Source organism: Aegilops tauschii, chromosome 2 (assembly GCF_002575655.3).
Source record: "Aegilops tauschii subsp. strangulata cultivar AL8/78 chromosome 2, Aet v6.0, whole genome shotgun sequence".
NCBI lineage: Eukaryota > Viridiplantae > Streptophyta > Magnoliopsida > Poales > Poaceae > Aegilops > Aegilops tauschii.
The window spans coordinates 602,015,337-602,033,910 of record NC_053036.3 but is presented as its reverse complement, the minus strand read 5'-3'; the positions used below and the strand labels follow the sequence as shown (position 1 = coordinate 602,033,910).

The 18,574-nt window shown below is 46.7% G+C and overlaps 2 protein-coding genes and 1 pseudogene across 2 annotated transcripts; 2 read left to right on the top strand and 1 right to left on the bottom strand.

The window, feature by feature from the left end:
- The first annotated feature begins 12,052 nt into the window (after nt 1-12,052).
- Nucleotides 12,053-14,343, top strand: LOC109747068 (BTB/POZ domain-containing protein At5g66560-like; annotated as a pseudogene).
- Nucleotides 14,344-14,958: 615 nt separating this feature from the next.
- On the top strand, nt 14,959-15,372 carry LOC109747069 (BTB/POZ and MATH domain-containing protein 1-like). The gene has a single exon (XM_020306157.1). The coding sequence runs from the start codon at nt 14,959-14,961 to the stop codon at nt 15,370-15,372; it is 414 nt and encodes a 137-aa protein (XP_020161746.1).
- A 1,125-nt stretch (nt 15,373-16,497) lies between these two features.
- LOC109747075 (uncharacterized) lies at nt 16,498-18,338 on the bottom strand. Its single transcript, XM_020306163.4, has 5 exons — nt 18,177-18,338; nt 17,577-17,649; nt 17,444-17,492; nt 17,151-17,274; nt 16,498-16,697 (listed from the first exon to the last, which is right to left on the bottom strand). The coding sequence occupies exons 1-5, from the start codon at nt 18,177-18,179 to the stop codon at nt 16,653-16,655; spliced, it is 294 nt and encodes a 97-aa protein (XP_020161752.1). The 5' UTR covers nt 18,180-18,338; the 3' UTR covers nt 16,498-16,652.
- Nucleotides 18,339-18,574: the final 236 nt, after the last annotated feature.

Sequence of the window (18,574 nt, the reverse complement as noted above, 5' to 3'; positions counted from 1 at the left end):
TCACCCCTTCGAGGAGTGAAGCGTTTTGGAGTTAAAGGAAGGTTAGCGCCCCGTTTTATCGGACCATACAGAGTATTGGAACGTATGGGAGAAGTTGCTTACAAGCTGGAATTGCCCGAAGGATTGTCTGGAGTTCATGATGTATTTCACGTTTCGCAGTTGAAGAAGTGCCACGCAGAGATGGCTGAGATTCCATTGAGAGATACTGTGCCGCTGGAAGCGATTCAGCTGGAAAGTGATTTGACCTATGAGGAGAAGCCAGTGAAGATTCTCGACTATGCCAGCCGAGTTACCCGCGGCAAGGTTATCAAGTTTTGCAAAGTCCAGTGGAGTCACCACACGGAGGATGAAGCCACCTGGGAGCGAGAGGAAGATCTACGGAAAAACCACTCCCACCTGTTTTCTAGCCAACCCGAATCTCGAGGGCGAGATTCATCTTAAGGGGGGTAGGTTTGTAACATCCCAAATTTCCAATTTGGTATGTTATACATAGATCATCATTGCATATCATGTTTTATTGCATTCTGACAAATCCTCGATAAATCCTAAGCAACTCAAGGACCCTCGGCGAGAGTTGGGGATTTTCTCGAATTTTCATATTTGATTTTCATCAAATAATAAGACGAGGATTTTGGTTTTAATTATTTTCTCTCCGGAAAAATATTTCATTTTTAAAATAAACGAGAGGAGAAAATATGACTTCTCCAAAACAATTGAAATACTGGAGGAAAAATGTTAAAATCATTATTTGGAATTTATTTGGATTTTATTGGCAATTTTATTGCATTAAAAAATATTGCATGTTTTCAAAATATTTATTTTGTTTTAAAAAAATGTTCACCCTATTCTAGATTTTCTAACTAGACGGGGACATTTTATTTTGTATTTTTCTGATTTTTATTTATTTTTCTATGAATTATTTTCCGCGGAACTTATTTAAAAAAAACTGCGCGACGCCCGACCGGGCCGAAGCCCAGCCGAGCGCCGGCCCGCCTCGCGCCTCTCCTCTTCCCGCACGACGCCGAGCCGCCGCCGGAGTCCGCCCCCGCCACGTCGCCCCGGCCGCCCCCTTCCCCAAGCTTCGGACCCCCCTCCTTAAATAGCCCCCCCCCTCTCTCTCTCCCTCAACCCGCAAGCCGCCGCACTCACCGCCGCCGCCGCCCGCATTCCGCGCGCCGCCGCCGCCGTAGCCCGCGCCGCCGCCGCCGGAGCCGCCGCCCCTCGCCTCGCCGCACCCCCCCCCCCCGAGCCCCGAGCCCCGCGCCCGAGCCCGGAGCCCCGCCGGAGCCCTCGCCGGAGTAGCCCGACGAGGTACTGCCCGATGCCGTTGACCTTTGCCGGTTTTTGTTTTAAAAAACTGTTTGTTTAAAAAAAACCTAGATCGGTTTTTTTCGGTTTTATTATTTTTGCGAGCGTTCACCGAACCGTTCGTTTTAACGAACGCGTTTGTCGGTTTTTCTCTGTTAACGAACGTCCGTTATTTAACCGTTCGTCCGTTTTTTTCTTTTTCGTCGGATTTTCTCGTTATTTTCTCAGATTCGATTTCTGATCGAATCTTCGATTCTGTTTAACTTCTCGCTCGTTTATCGGAATCAGGCGATTCAAGCGCCTAGAGTTTCGTCTCGAAATTCTCTTTCCGTTTAACCTACTCAAACAAGTTTTGCTACAGTAAAATTTGACCTAGATCCAGATTAGCAAACGAAGTTTCTTTCTTTCGCCGTTTGACTTTCGTTGCTTCTTTCGAGTTGATTCTTTTTGCAAACCGGAGTTCTTAAGTTGAACTTTCTGGTTGGATCTTTCATTCGAGTTTTACTTGTGCATTAGATGAGTACTGATTGTATGCTTGTTTGTTTGTGATAGAGTACCCGGAGTGTGCCGCTTGTTTCTTCGACTCGCTAGGTTTTGCGGATCATCAGCAAGGCAAGTAACACTTTGATCATACCCCGTTCATACCCAGTTTTATTGCATTAGATCTATTTCCTCAAACACTTGCATGATTAGGATCTAATTAAACTGTGGGTATTGGGAAGTAGTTGAGGTAGTACCTATTACCTGTTTCATTTATCAAACCCTTGGGAGTTACTTCTACGTTGCTTTTATTATTGCCATGCTATGCTCGTAGACGTGGATTGGGTTTGAGAGAAATTCATGACAGGTGTGAGATGTTTATTAATGGTTCAACTTAAGGTGGCAACTAAATCTCACATCTGGGTGGATTGAGGCACCTGGAGAACCCAGTGTTGTCTGTATGTATAAGGTCCGCCACCCAGGGTCAAAGGGATCATAAGATTATTCATGCTAGTAACTTCCATGTGCAGCCACAAGCTATTATGGGCTCTAGCATAGCTGAGTAGGTTACAGGATCTCTTGAAGAGGTGGACTAGCAGATGTAGGGGAAAGTAGGTGTACCGGTCCATCCAGAGTAAAGAGTGATTGTTTCTGAAAGACTGTGTCTCGGTCATCCGTTTCTCAAACATCATGCAGTGCGAGAATCAAGCGGAGGCGATCGAGTCTTGTGGGGAAAAGTGCGCAAACCTCTGCAGAGTGTAAAAACTAATCATGGTTAGCCGTGTCCCTGGTTATGGACAACTTGAGTATCTAGTACTTGGATTATCATGTGAATCTCATCACTATGTTACTACTAATTAATTTTGTTGGGTTATTGATGATTTTTAATTGGGATTGAGATGCTGTCAACCATCTCAATGTTTCACAACCACCATGATAGTTAAATAAAATTTATTCCTTTGAAGTAGGATAAAATTGGCTTTTCGCAAAAACTGTAACCATAGAGCTTTCCACCAGCCATATATGCATGTAGTACAGCATTGTTATTGTTCATTGTTCTCTATGTGTTATATTGCCAGCATATTCTATGTGCTGACCCGTTTTCGGGCTGCAACATTTCATGTTGCAGACTTTTCAGACGATGAGTAAGGTGCTTTAGGTCGTGGTCTTATACTCAGTGATGCCGCTGGAGTTGATGGACTCACTTATCTTCCAAGTCTTCCGCTGTTATCGTTATTAGATGGCCTTAAGCCATGCTTATCATACTTAATCTCTTTGGAGATATTCGTTGTAATAAGTGTGTGATTGCTACTCTGTTATAAATCCTCCATTTGTACTGTGCGTGTCAGCATTACTGATCCAGGGATGACACTGGTGCACAGCAGCACAGGCCATTTGAGGTCTGGTCGCTACACTAAATCATGACCATGTTTGGTAAAAGAATAGGCAGCCTTATCTAAATGTTTCTTAAGTTCCTCTCCTCTGAAACCAACAGATTGGAAATTGGCATAAATATGTCTAAGACAAAACCTTTGTGGAGAGTCAGTGAATACATCATCTATTGCATTCAACAATCCCTGTTCAATGTAGTGCAATCTTAAGTGTTACTACTGAATAACATTTGACTCATGGCAAATGTAAAGACTAGGTACATAACAATACCTTCTGCCTGTCAGACATAATTGTGTATTTGCGAAACTTATTGTCGGCTCCAATGACTGTTCTCAACTGTGTGAGAAACCATGTCCAGCTGTCTGTCTCTTCCTTATCAACAACACCAAAAGTTATTGGGAAGATGTTATTGTTGCCATCCCTCCCTGTAGCTGCCAATATCTGCTGACCAGTGCTTAGCTTGATGAAGCAACCATCCAGACCTGCTAACATGATCACATGAGTGCCTAATTACATCAATGCAAAAATATCATATACATTTGTGTCTGAATACTTACCTATAAATGGCCTGCATCCATTCAGAAAACCCTCCTTGCATGCAAACAAGCAGTAAAACATATAGTGAAACCTTGGGGTAGGAGCTGGGTTTAGTGGGTCCTCATGTGTTGTTACTATGCACCTACTGCCAGGGTTAGTATCTAGCACACACTGCAGGTAGTCCCTTATTCTGTGATACTGGAGTTTGTGATCTCCTTGCACAACCTCAATGGCTTGCTTCCTTGCCCTATATGCCAAGCTTTTAGGCACATGGACACCAAACTTCTTCTTTGTGTATGACATAATTGTGTCAACACCAGCTCCAGGGTTGGATCTGACTGTATCCTCACAAACCTTAGCAGCCCAACTGACTGTCACCTTTGTGTTCTCTCCACTTCCTCCACAAGTGTGATCCAGGTTCATCTTCTTGATACTGAAAGCTGCCTCATGAGCTATCCTAGAGGCAACTATGTAAAACTCACAACCATGTTTTCTCTCAGAGCACCAAGCAATAACCCTAGTTGGTTCATTTCTGTGATACTCAAAATTCCTAAGAGTCCTCACATGAAAATTTCTAAGTGCTTCTCTGAACTGAACTACATTTTCAAAGCACAAATGCATTGAAAATTGCTCATGTGCATCAGGCCTGGATGGATCATACCATCTCCTCTCCTTCTTCTGCTTCTTCCTACTCTTCCTTCCAGATGGCAGCCTTGGAGCATCCTCTTCATCACTTAGGCCAAAATCACCTGGAAAACAGTACTCATCAGCTTCAGGGACATAATCTTCAAACTTGATGTGCTCAGGCTCACTGTGAGACTTGCTAGTTGGGCCAGGTTTTCTAACTGGCTTAAGCTTTTTGGCTCCTTTTGTAGTTAGAGCAGCAGGATCCTCTGCTTGTTCATCTTCAGAAACAATTTGTTCTTCCTGCCAAAACTCAGAAGGTTCTGAGTTAGCTCCACAAAAGTGCTCTGCAGTATCAGTGTCAGCCTCATCTTCACCCCTACACCAAGCTTTGTAAGATATTTTCTCCCCTCTGTAATCACCCCTAAAGAACTCAAAATCTGAAGATGATTTGTCCTCTTCAACTCATCTTCTTCTTCTGGTACATCTTCTTCATCTGCTTCTTCTTCTACATCTTCTTCTTCCACAACTATTTTCCCCTTGTTCAAATTGCTGCTTTGTTGTGTGTTCAGGTAGGGCTCATCAGGGGTCACAGCTGGCAAACTAGCATTAGAGGCAGGGTACAGAACACCTTCTTGTGAAACTCTGTAAACAACAGGTCCACCAACATGATCAATGGGGATATGTTCCTCAAGCATGATGTGATCCATATTAACATCTGCTGGGCTTGGATCATTAGCTTTTCTGACATCGATGTTCAGTACCTTCTTATCAACAAATAAGTCAAGCATTTCCTCTAATGCCTCCTCACTATCCAGGGCCTCCACCCCCTCCAGCCCCTTTCCCTCTTCCTTTACATAAGTCAGAAAAGCATCCATTCCATAGCCCTCCAACTCAACCAATGCTAATATGGTCAGATAACTGATATCTGAAGAAATTGAATACTTTCTCTCCATATTATCTGTTCCTTGAAAATGTAGCCTCATGACCCAAATCTCATCATCTAAACTGTAGGATTAAATTAACAAACAATTATTTTTTGAGTCACTGAAACTTAAAACAATGACCAAATGCACTGAACATTACTGAACTTTCTTCTAATTACAGTGAATGCACTAACCAAATGCACTGACCAATTGCACTAACCAAATGAACTAACCAAATGCACTATCTTCTACAGTGACATAACCAATAAAATACAGTACCCTGCCAAGAACAAACAAGTACTAACCCTAGTTCTAATTTGAACTAAACGTATGAAGGGCCCAGAAATTTCTTACCTCACCCCACCAAAGGACGACGCCCAACTGTAGCCTCCATCTGGATCCGCGTGGATGCACTTCGCCACTGCCCTAGCCGTGCAGACTGCTGGATCTGAGCTCGCCGGATCTACCTGAGCCGCGGGCGGTGATGGCTGTTGCGACCGTTGTGCCGGGAAGCTCGAGCTGCCTAGCCATTTGTCCACCTCTGAATGTCCACCGCCCTCCTGGCCGGTGACGCCTTGGCTCAATAGCTCGCCGCCGACGGCATTTGGCTGCGCCGCCGCAGCCATCGCCCACCTAGGTCACTGCGGGGGAGAGGAGGGGGAGACTGAGAGAGAGTGCGGCCCGACCGCCTACTTTGGTTCCGACCGGACCGGCCGGGCTAACGGCCGTCAACGGCTGCGCCGTGAGCGCGCGTGGCCAGGTGGGTTGACAGGTGGGCCCAGCACGTCAGGAAAATGGTTAAATCGCTAGTCACTGCGGGTTTGGGTTTTTTGAAACAGCCGACCGCTTGTTTGGTAGTTTTCTGAGAAAAATTAAAAAAGTGATAGTTAGGAACCACGCCGACCGCGGGTTTGGGTTTCGACAGAGATTCTACCGACTGTATATCTTTTTCTCTATTTCTTCACCACGCCGACGTTGTCGGCCATAGTTATGATACCAATGGTGATGATGGTGTTGATGTTGATGCTAAGCGAGCTATCAAGATGAGATGCAGGTTAGCCTGCTAGACCAGGTGGACGAACCGGTGCCAAATCACACGACACCATACATGACGTCCATATGCTGTGCGCGTGGGCAGGGAATTACGTCTCACAGATTCATCACAAGGGCCAATTTGGAAAACTCGGAGTATCTTAAACACGATTGTTTCAGGACCTAGCTAGCCGGCGCCCGTGCACTCGTTCGTTGGATTGGGCACACTTTCCTTTTAAAGAAACGACAGCACCAGGACCTTTTCAATTGCACCAAAAAAGAAAGCGACTTGTCCCATGTGGTCATGTTATCTATCCCACCTGTATTTATTAAGGGATCAAAAATTTTAAAAAGTTGTAACTTTTGATTCAAGTGTCAAAATTCAGATTCTTTTTCACCGTTGGGTTTCTCGCGATGAGTTCTTCAAAACTAGATCCCATATGAGTAGGTTTCAACGAACTTTTTTTTCGAGCAACTTTGTGTGCTACGGAGGCAACTTTAGTGATACAGAAAAGCAACTCCTTTTCCCCCTACTATGACTACCTATCAACGAAAGATCCTTCTAAGTTGGTTACCATGACTACCAATTGACTAGTTTCACCTGTAAAAATGCCTACCATAAGGACAACTCCAACGTGGATCACCAAAATCGCCCCAAAAAATGTCAGAATCGGCCTCTCTAGACACTTTTAACCATCCAATGGCAGTCACCTAATTTGTTTGAACAAGTCCATACGTCATAAATCCTCCAAACCGAACGATGAGGGGGTGTTCTCAGGGCCCCTCAGTGTCAATTGCTCCCTCCAACATGAAGCCGGATCCCATCTCCTCAGACGACAAGAGGAGCAGAATTCGCCCCTCCTAGTCGAGGCCCCCGCGATGGACAAAGAGCCCGCACTACAAATGGAGATACTAACCCAATGGTCAACCTCCAACCACTGTCTGACAATGCCCTCTCCACTGCTCCCGAGCAAACACAACGTCCAAAACTAGATTGCGCCTAAAGGAGGAGACGTCGTCCCCACTGTGCCAACCATTTCTGTTGTAACAAGGAGGTGGGAACAACAACTTCGAGTATTGATAAACGCAACCCCATATAAAAAAGACTAAGTTCACCCAACAGAGCCCGTTGGGGGTAGAAAAGAAAAACAACCATATGACTTATATGCACTGAAGTTGTACTTAAAAAGCCAGCAACTTTTGGGGTGCTTTTGTGCAACTCCAATGCATTCATCAGACAACTCGTGTGTAGTCTCATTCTGACTTGGTATCTAGATAAAGCGGCCACATATAGAAAAGACTAAGTTCACTAGACAACTCGTGTGTAGTCCAAGCCTGACCAACTTCACAGTTTTTCTTGGGCACCCAGGCAATAGCAGAGGAGAAAACACACACGCGCACATGCACACACACACACACATAGTCATGTGCCTCATATCTCCAGCTAGGAAACCTGACGGTTCCACCCGCTCCCCTCTACGGTCGCACTAAGAGATTCCACCTGAGGAGAGGAAAATCTTGACTCCACCTCTACGACACAAATTTTAATTGCAGGTATCTAAAACCTTTAGATATTTACCAAATAATAATGGTCTTGATAAATGTTTCTGTTCATGAGGATTGGGCAACTGGATACATGGTTTTAGGCAAACTATTTGTTGATCGTGGGATCCTGGATACTTGGTTTTAGGCAACTGTATGGTTGATTGTGGGCAATTATGACACCTGAAAAAGGGATAAAGAACATACAAATGTTCATTTTTGGAGGGTTCACGGATAAATTTAATCCCCTAAAAACACTTCACGGTTTTAGTCACGCCCCATGACCAACTCCACCCTGCTCCCCCTCTATGATTATTCGCCAAGTATTTATGATCATACCATGGATCCCACCCCTAGGAGATAAATTCTTGATGCATCTCTATGACACAAACTTGAAAGGTATCTAAAACCTTTACATATTAGTCAAATTATGGTCTTGGTAAAATTTCTATTCATGAGGATTGGGCAACTGGATACATGGTTTTAGACAACTGTATGGTTGATTGTGGACAACTGGATACATGGTTTTAGATAACTGTATGGTTAATTGTGGGCAACTGCATACATGGTTTTAGAAAACATAACGGTTGATTGTAGGCAACTATGACATCTAAAAAGGGGATAAAGAACGTACACATGTTCATTTTTGAAGGGGGGTCACAAATAAACTTAATCCCCTAAAAACACTTTGTGGTTTTAGTTATGTCCCCATGACCAGCTCCACACCGCTCCCCCTCTATGATCATTTCACCTAGTATTTACGATCATACCAAGGGATCCAACCCTGAGGAGATGAATTTCTTGATGTGTCTCTATGACACAATCTTAATTGAAAGGTATCTAAAACCTTTACATATAAGCCAAATTATGGTCTTGGTAATAATTTTGTTCATGAGGATTGGGCAACTGGATACATGGTTCTAGGCAACTGTATAGCTGATTGTGGGAAACTATGACACCTGAAAAGAGATAAAGAACACACACATGTTTGCTTTTTAGGGGCTCATAGATAAACTTAATCTCATAAAAAACTCCATGGTTTTAGTTATGTCCCCATGACTAGCTGCACCCCACCACCCTCTATGATCATTCGCCAAAGTGTTTATGATCATACCAAGGGATCCCACCCGAAGAGAAGAAATTCTTGACACACCACTATGACACAAACTTAATTGGAAGGTATCTAAAACCTTTAGATGTTGGCCAAATTGTGGTCTTGGTAATGTTTGAAGCATAGCACAATAAAACTGTCCCGTATAAATTGGAGCAACTCATGCTAAAAATTGGAGCAACTAGTTGTGAACAGTTCCCTGACAGTAAGAATTAATTAGGGAGTGACTCAAAAATAAAAGATGGTAGACTAAAATATAACTGGGAAGAATCCCCTATAAATTTAGTAAAATGAAATCAACTTTTCTTGTAATTCCAGGCAACTCATGTTAAAAACTGGAGCAACTAATTGCAAGTAGTTCCATGACAGTAAGAACCGGTTTGTAGAGTAACAAATCAAAAAGGTCGGCTGAAGATCACTGAATATAAAGCCCCCATGTATTTAGTAAAAACTAAAGCAACTTTTGTTGAAATCTGCACTCATTTTGTGGAGTAACAAGAAATAGAAAAGGTAGACTGAAGATCAATGAATATAAAGCCCCCATGTATTCAGTAAAAACTGAAGCAACTTCAGTTGAAATTTGCACTCATTTTATGGAGTAACAAGAAATAGAAAAGGTAGACTGAAGGTCGCTGAATATAAAGCCCCCACGTATTCAGTAAAAACTGAATCAACTTTAGTTGAAATTTGCAGACAAACTCATGCTTGTAATTAAAACAAAAAATTGCGAAATAGTGAGTTTACGACAGTAAAATCAGTTATATCTCATGCAAAACAAACAACAAAACCCCCTGAGTTGCATGGAACACATTCATTTCATTTTATAAAGAAAAATAAAAAGGTGACAGTAGCAAACATGGAACACATTCATTTCATTATATATATATATATATATATATATATATATATATATATATATATATATATATATATATATATATATATATATATATATAGGAGCATTATATCACATAAAAAAAGCAAACATGTGTAGGTGGCATGGGCTGGTTTTCTTCAGGCGAACAAAGGTTAGAGAAGATAGACTGAAGACATGCTTTCAGTTTTTTGCATCCTAAAAAATGGAAATAAACTATTTGGTAGCGTGAATTGGTTTCCACACCTCTCGATCTCCACTGCCTGTGTCTTTTTAGCAACTACTGGTATGGACCGAGCAACTCCCTCTATCGTGTGATGCAACTAATACTGTATTTTTTAGAATTACTTCCTATCCATTTCTCTTCGCCCGTTTCGGTTGCCTTCCTTTTTCATCTTCATCGTCTCATCAAAAGTATATCTTAAAAAACCACGGGTACCTCTTGTTGATCGACCATTTCACCCTGTGAAGCATCAGATTGAGCGACCCTTTTGCTTCTAACTCAATATACAAAACAAAAAATGCAAAACTGTTCTAGAAAAAAAAAAGACGAAGCAAATGACCTAGCAAAAACAAGCAATCGTCCTACCAAAACCAAGCAACCCTCCTAGCATCACTATTTAGATTATCTACTTTAGGCAGAGAAAAATGTATGAGCAGCTTGAATAGCCTCTTATGGACAACTATCTGATCTACTCCCGCCCCCCTCCTCATCCACCTTCTCGTATGTTGTAGAAAAAAATCAAAGCAACTCAATTACAGAGAAACACAAAAAATGGGAAATTGTTCTAGCGGAAACAAGCAGATGTCCCTAGCATTACTACTTTAGATCGAATCCGAGCAACTGCATTACAAAAAGACCAAATACAAAAAACTGTTCAGAACGAATCCGAGCAAATGCCCCAACAAATCTAAGCAACTATATTACACACACAAAATGCAACACTTATAATGAAATCCGAGCAACTACTCTAACCCCATACAGTGAAAAGTCACATTGTGAATCCAACACTACCCACCCTAGTGAAATCCAAGTAGAATGTATGATAGACTTACACTTGTACATGTTGATTTGTTCTGCCACCAAATTCCCTGAAACATGATCCTTCTAAAGGAACGATAATACATGCTATTTTTTGTACAGTTATATTCTAGAAAATAACTTTTTTGGAAACTTAGATGGTTTGTTAGAAATCAAACTGCCCGATGACCCACGTAGTTGCATTCATTTATGCATGCTTTGACTGATTTTTTTGTTTAGGATCACAAATATGTGATCAGTGCCATTTCAACATACAAAGCTGACTGCATGAAGAACCTTGTGTGTATGCAACATACAGAGGGGGATCAACAAAACAAAAGAGATGGTGGAAAATTATAAATGGTTATCAATTGGATCCGATCTACGCATGTAGGAAACATACATCCTCCAAGTGCCATCTGATTTTGTGAGTAACTCTAACCCTAGCGAAAAGCAACTACTTGCCTGCCTCCACTCATTAACCTCTCCTCCCTCGTCAGCTACGAATTCTTGAGCAACTCTTACAGCCGGATTGAGATACTACATACTACTAGTTCAGTGAATACAACTTCTGTAGAATTTTACCTCTTCAGCAGCAAGCCAGCCGTGAACACCAGCCGTGCTCATCTACTCAAAGAACGCAGCAGGCCCAGAGCTCCGGGTACGCCCTAGTGGACACACACATGCACTCGTTTGCCCCGACCAGCAACTCGGCGTCGCAGATGTCGCTCCTTCCATGGCGCCCCGTCCAGGACCCTCACCTTGAAGGACCACGCCCGCCGGCGGTGCCACCCTTTCATGGTCTCCATGGAATCCTTGAGCACCAACATCAGCGCCCGCCTAGTGGAGGGATGTAGAACGGGCTGGCGACCACGGCGCAGGGGACCGAGGAAGCAAGCCCTGCCGGGAGTGGTGTGCATCCCCAGGAGGAGGCAGGAGGAGGGGGTGGTCGGGCGCGTGCCGGGCGTGCCGCTCGTCGCCGGGAGTAGGTAAGAGGGAGCGGCGGCCGGGGGTTTGCTTGGCGCGACACGCGTAGAAGGGAGGAGGACCAGGCGGCAGGCCCGTAGCCGGGAGGAGGAGCGCGACGGAGGGGCATGGCCCGGAGGAGCAGCGGGGGCGGCAGTCGCTTCTCCATGGAGGAGGCTTGGGGCGGCAGGTAGTGTGACGGAGGTGTGGGTGGTGGGTGAGTGGATAAGCAGTGGGAGATGGCTGACTTTGTCTGTAGCGCGTGCGCTCCAGAGAACGATAGAGCGCAGCTGCGCTTTCTAGAATTTAGGTTGTTTCAGGAGGTAATAGCACCCCAGGTACCCTAACTTGCACACGATGTGATGATTTAGTCCCAAACTTGCAAAACTTGACCAAACCATACCTCAACTTGCACTTCATGTGATGATTTAGTCCCAGGCCAATCACAGCTCGTCAATTGGCTGGACCGGTCAGCGCGCACACTTTTGCACAAAACCCCCTGCTGTTTCCCTGAATCAACCCGCAGTATAGCACACCTGAATTAAATATGTGCTCGACGAAATTCCGCTGAGAAGTTGGTGCTTGCGCGCGCAGTTCCCGCTCATGTCCAAGAGCCGCAAGATCAGCCGCATGCTTGCCGAGCAGGACGAGCAGCGTCCAGCGGGCCAGCGGCGGCGTCGGCGTGGGAGTTCTGAAGGCAATGTCGAAGAGCATGCTGCGGCGGAAACAGAGATTGAGGAAGCAGAGGAGGAGGACGGGGACGAGGAGCAGCAGCATGTTAGGATGCATGACGGCAAGTCGTACCGCATCACCTTCCCGGACTTTCCCGGCGGGCCGGGCACCTTCGAGGCGGCGGCCAAGTTCTGATACGGCGTCTGCGTCGAGCTCACGCCCTGGAACGTCGACCCGCTGCGGTGCGCGGCCGAGTACCTGGAGATGACGGAGGAGCACTCCGAGGACAACCTGGCCGCGCGCACCGAGGCCTACCTCTCGCAGTCCGTGCTCCGCCACCCCGGCGAGGCCACCAAGGCGCTCAAGTCCTGCGAGGAGCTGCTGCCGCACGCCGAGGAGCTCGGCATTGCCGCCCGCTGCGTGGACGCCATCGCCGCGCGCTCGTCGGCGACGTCGCTCTCCTGGTTCGGCGACCTGGCCGTGCTCGGCCTGCACATGTACAAGCGGGTGATGGCGGCCATGGCCGCGCGCAAGGACGTGAGGACGGAGGCTTTGGAGGGCTGCCTCGTGTCCTACGCCAAGGCCACCCTCCCAGGGCTGTCGAGGTCCATGAGGTGGCGCCGCGCGTCCGCGCCGGTCTCGTCGGAGGTGGAGCAGAGAGACCTCCTGGAGGTGGTGGTCGCGAGCCTCCCCGCGGACAAGGGCTCGGGGAGCGTGGTGACCGCGAAGTTCCTGTTCGCGCTGCTGCGGACGGCGCACATCCTGCGCGCTTCGGACGCGGCGCGCGCGGCGATCGAGCGGAAGGCCGCGACGCAGCTGGAACAGGCAACGGTGGAGGACGTGCTCATCCCGAGCTACTCCGGCGCCGCGGAGACGCTCTACGACGTGGACTACGTCGAGCGGGTGGCCAGGCACTTCCTGGCCGAGGAGGAGGTGGGCGAGGACGAGGCGTCGTCGTCAGCTGCAATCACCGAGGAGGAAGCGGCGGCGAGGACGACGGCGTCGCGTCCGTCGGCCGTGGCAATGGTGCAGGTGGGCAAGCTGGTGGACAACTACCTGGCAGATCTAGCGTCCGACGCCAACCTGAAGCCAACCAAATTCTGCGAGCTCGCGCTGGCAATGCCGGACCACGCCCGCATCTACGACGATGGCGTCTACCGCGCCGTCGACATCTACCTCAAGGTACGTACATTCCCCGATTTGTCATTGACTGCTTCTGACAAGTCAAGGAAGAATGCGCGTTTGTCGAGTAGCAGTTTGTTGCCGACTCCATGGCTTGTGACTGGTGCATGCATGCGCAGGCGCATCCGCGGCTGACGGCGGAGGAGCGGGACAGGGTGTGCGGCGTGGTGGACTGCAGGAAGCTGACGGTGGAGGCGTGCACGCATGCGGCGCAGAACGAGCGGCTCCTGCTGCGCGCGGTGCTGCAGGTGCTCTTCTCCGAGCAGCTGCAGCTCCGGCGCGCCATCACGGGCACGCTGCTGGCGTCCACGGCTTCCCCGCGAGCGCGGCATCCGAATCCTCATCCGCAGCGGCCGGCGGCGGCGGTGCGTCACGCCGCTGGCCCGAGCGAGGCGTGGCGGACGACGACGGTGCAGGAGAGCCAGACGCTGCAGGTGGACATGGACGGCATGAGGAGCCGGGTGCAGGGCCTGGAGAGGGAGTGCTCCAGCATGCGAAGGGCGATCAAGAAGATCGACGGCGGCGGCGTGGCGTCCAAGGCAGCGGCAGCCCGGACGCGGCCGCCCCGGCGGGCTGGCGGTCGAGGTACCGGTGCAAGTTCAGCACGCAGGTGTGCGACTCGCAGGCGCGCGACGCGGTCGTGTCCAGGGCGTCCAGGATGGGGATGAGCCCATGACCGACCGAACCATGATGGTGCCAAATCTCCCATCCCGTTCGAACGCGACATGTTTCACGATCAGAGAAGAGCTCGACAGTCGAGATGAAAATTGTTCCAAGATGTCACGGCTAGCCAGACGAGAGAGAGTGAAGACCCGAGATCGAGCGCGGCAAAAATTTCTCACCCCTTGTCATCTCGTCCGTACGACGCACCCGATTCTCAAGCTCATCTCGTCCGTCCGTTGATAAAAGGAAATGGCAGGGGGTTTTGTGCAAAACTGCGTGCGCTGACCGGTCCAGCCAATTGGCGAGCTGTGATTGGCCTGGGACTAAATCATCACATGAGATGCAAGTTGGGGTATGGTGGAGTCAAGTTTTGTAACTTTGGGACTAAATCATCACATCGTGTGCAAATTAGGGTACCTGAGGTGCTATTACCTCTTGTTTCAGCATTAGATGCGATGTCAGCGTCCAACACAAGAATTTGTGATAGTGCCGCCTTCTGACATGGCTCGTCAATTTGGCCGTATTTTGGAGACCGGGGAGGCTGGAGACGTGACCTTTGAGGTCCGCCGTCCGCGGGGAGACCTTTGTGGCGCATAGGCATCTGCTCGCTGCTCGATCGCCGGTGTTCATGGCGCAGCTCTTCGGTCCCATGATGGAGAATGATGCAAAGAGTATACAGATTGATGACATGGAAGCCAAGGTTTTCAAGATGATGCTCCACTTTATTTACACGGACACACTGCCTAATATAGATGAAGGTGAAATCGTGGAGATGGCTCAACATCTGTTTGTGGCGGCAGACAGATACAATCTGGAGAGGCTCAAATTGATTTGCGCGAATATGTTGTGCAACTACATGGATGTAAGTACAGTGGCAACTACATTGGCACTGGCTGAGCAGCATGATTGTGACAGGCTTAAGGAGGTATGCTACAGGTTCCTCGCGTCTTTTCAAAATTTGAAGGCAGTTACGCTGACTGATGGCTTTAAGCATCTCAAGATCATTCGCCCCAATATTCTAGAGGAGCTACTCGGTCGTTAGGTGGTTGATGCTCCTTGATCTTGTTCCCTTTCTATTTTTCCTTTGAAAGAGATAATGATGATGTAATTATTATGTGGACCAAGTTACTAGCAATCCAGCTTTTTCGTTTATAAGCCTCTACATCTTTGGTAAATAAGTATATGGAGATGCAAAATAGTATGAAAGATAAATTTGCATGAACTAATTGATATACTGGCCATAATCCAATAGGTGAGTTCTGTCAGGGTTAGGAACTGGCAATGTATTCGGTTTTGGTTGGCGTCATTGCGGCGGAGTTGCCGGTAGGGCTTGTAAGGGTTGGTGGTGTCGTGGCTAGAGGTAGAGCGGCGGAGTTGCCAGTAGGGCTTGTCAGGGTTGGTGGTGTCCCGGCTAGAGGTAGAGCGGCCGCGGTTGCCTGTTTTGTGGTGACATGGTTGTGTGGTCCGGCCGCGGCTGCGCGGTGAAATGAGGACAGAAAGGTGACTAGCGGTTCCCTATGGCGATTTTGGGGCGGCGGTCATCGGCCCGTAGCAATTTCACAACGTACGCTCAAAGGGGTAGGGTTGGTGGTGGTTCGCATAGGTGTTTTGCTCTGGTGCGAGTGGATTTGCCACATATGCGACGATGGATGCCATGTTTGCTACCTGACAGGGTTTTGCCATTTTTTGATGCCTTTTTTTGCCGTGTTTCCACATGAAAAGCAAATTCCGAGGGAATAATTTACAGTACACAATGATATTTATTTATGTATTCAACTCTTTCTGTTTCTTATATACTCCTAATATATTATGTTGACAATCTCCCTTCGTTGCTTTTGTCACTCATGGCAAATGTTATTTAGGCCATGGCTCATTTCTATTTTTACACATGGAAAATTTTCAAACTATGTACATAACCAAAAATGGGAAGTTATAAATATCTTGACCTGGCAATTTTAGGTATTGACCATGTGATTTATACATGGCAAAAAAAATATGTTACAACACAAGCAGTAGCATTGCTTTATACAACATTAAATTTTGCTCTCTCGGGCAAATTTAGCAACTTGGAGTTGATCTGACTCTTCAGTATGAATCATAGTGCTGAAGTTCAGCTTTGCCCATGAAGGTGTTGGTATTTCTGGTCTTGAGTGGAACACACACGTCATTCAAAGGGACTAAGGAGTGTATAATGTATTACATCACATGGTTGGCAAAGTTTAGCCAAGAAATGTTTCTTTTTTACATGACTTGGTGATCCAAATTGAAGAGACATATATATTTGCTTGGTAACACCTACTATGTCAACACCTGCTGATTCCATTAGTTCCAAGGTGCGTCGATCTTCAAATTCTTAAGTTCCTCCAACTGCAAAGAGAAATGTATATTAATGGTTGGGTCCAAATTCTAACAAGACCGTCTCCTGCAGTTCATCCTTCAAATGTAAACTTTGCTTCGCCTGGAAATGGTAAGGCAGCTATTTCCATCTAGATGACCTCAAAAAAACTATTTAATCTAGCAGAACTTATTTTTCTATAGCTTTGTGAATAACTACTTAACAAGTAAAGCGGGGCGAAAGCCTGTTTCGAGAGAGAACGTGCGGTGCGAGCACACCACAGCGAACACAGCCCAGCCCACCATTCAGCTGTCCTAATGTTAGCTATGTGGAATAGTTACATAGCTATTTCACAACTTTATAATATCCAAATATGCATTAGAAGCTGAGACTGAGACTCCCATGTAAATAGGCAAAGTGGCATTGCATAATCTGTACTCCTTGATGGCATTAGGTGTATTCTGCAAACATGATAGCATGTTTACCTGTCTACTTGTTTCCTTGTGAGTCTCTAAAAGCTCATTATACTTCAGTTGCAAATCCAACTTCTCGGCTTTGAGCTTTTCATAGTCGGAAATCGATGGACCACCCAATTTCTGCTGAACAAACCTGAGATATATGAGCATGCTTAGTCCTAGCATGAATATCGACCCACACACATTATTTTGATGTCACTTTAAGCAAACTAAGAGCTACCCAACCAGCCTCCAATTGCAAGAATCACTCCTCTACTATATGAGTCAAGAGAATAAACATGCCAAAATCCAAATCAACTCACTCGACTGCCGATGATGGCTTGTCGTTCTCCTCATACAACGCAACAAGAGCTGCAACATCATACGAAGTAGACATAATTAGCCAGCGCGTGACCGCAATTTACAAAGATATACGTACTTCACATGACACCAAACCTTTCGTGAGAGTATCGAGCACGCCGCTGGATTCAAGATACTTCCTGAAACCTTCTTTCTTGGCTTCTCTATCCTAAAAGGACCATAACACTACCATTAATAGCCATCATTTGGGAAGCAAAGTACATGATAAATATGCTGTGCCTTCAGGAACTCTCCTCTGCCTTTTAACTTGCAGCTCTAAACAAAGCAAATATGTGAAATTACCTGCCATTTCTATGCTACAAACTAGTATCTGCCATTTTAAGCTGAAACTACCCGGGCGACACGGAAATCATATTCCTCCAGGCAAACCGGAGAAAACTCCACCAAATCTTCCTCCCAGACTGCATGTTTGGTGAATACTGACCAGCTGCCGTCCACATAGCAAATTCAGTTACAGATAGGACCTACAAGCCAGTCGTGTTCTGCATTTCTACTGGACGACCATACCGCATTTGACCACCATAGCTATGCTACTCTAATCCACCAATCTCGTCAAAAGAAAAACGACGCGCACCGGATGTTCTGCTCTGCTAAAGCTGAAGAGACGCAGCGTATTTACGCTTATCCAAGAACGCGCGGGGTGGTCCGAGAGAGTTGGGGGAGGAAGAAAGTTACCATCTCGGTAGCAGATCCGGGGTAGCAAATCTGCGGCGGAGCTTTCGTCGGCGGAGAATGGCGTGGGAGCGCAGGCGGCTGGACGGATCTGCCGACTTGAGTTGAGCTGGTGGGACCGCGGGAGTGTGCTGTGCTACACTACGGCAGAGTTCGAGACTGATGATGATCTGATTCGGAGGGTGGTGGGTAATAATGAGACTTGGGCCGGGTCGGGCCAGTACGGCACGGGCCGCGTCGGGCTCGGGCCTGCCAGCCCGGCCAGCACAGCATGTTTGCCTAAAAAAAAGCTGAAAAACATGTGTTTAGGGAGATAACAAGATTTCCAGATCGATTTAAAAGGGGCAGGAGTATTATTTCCCATCAGTGCAGTATATACCTTCTTGGTACTAAAAGATTCC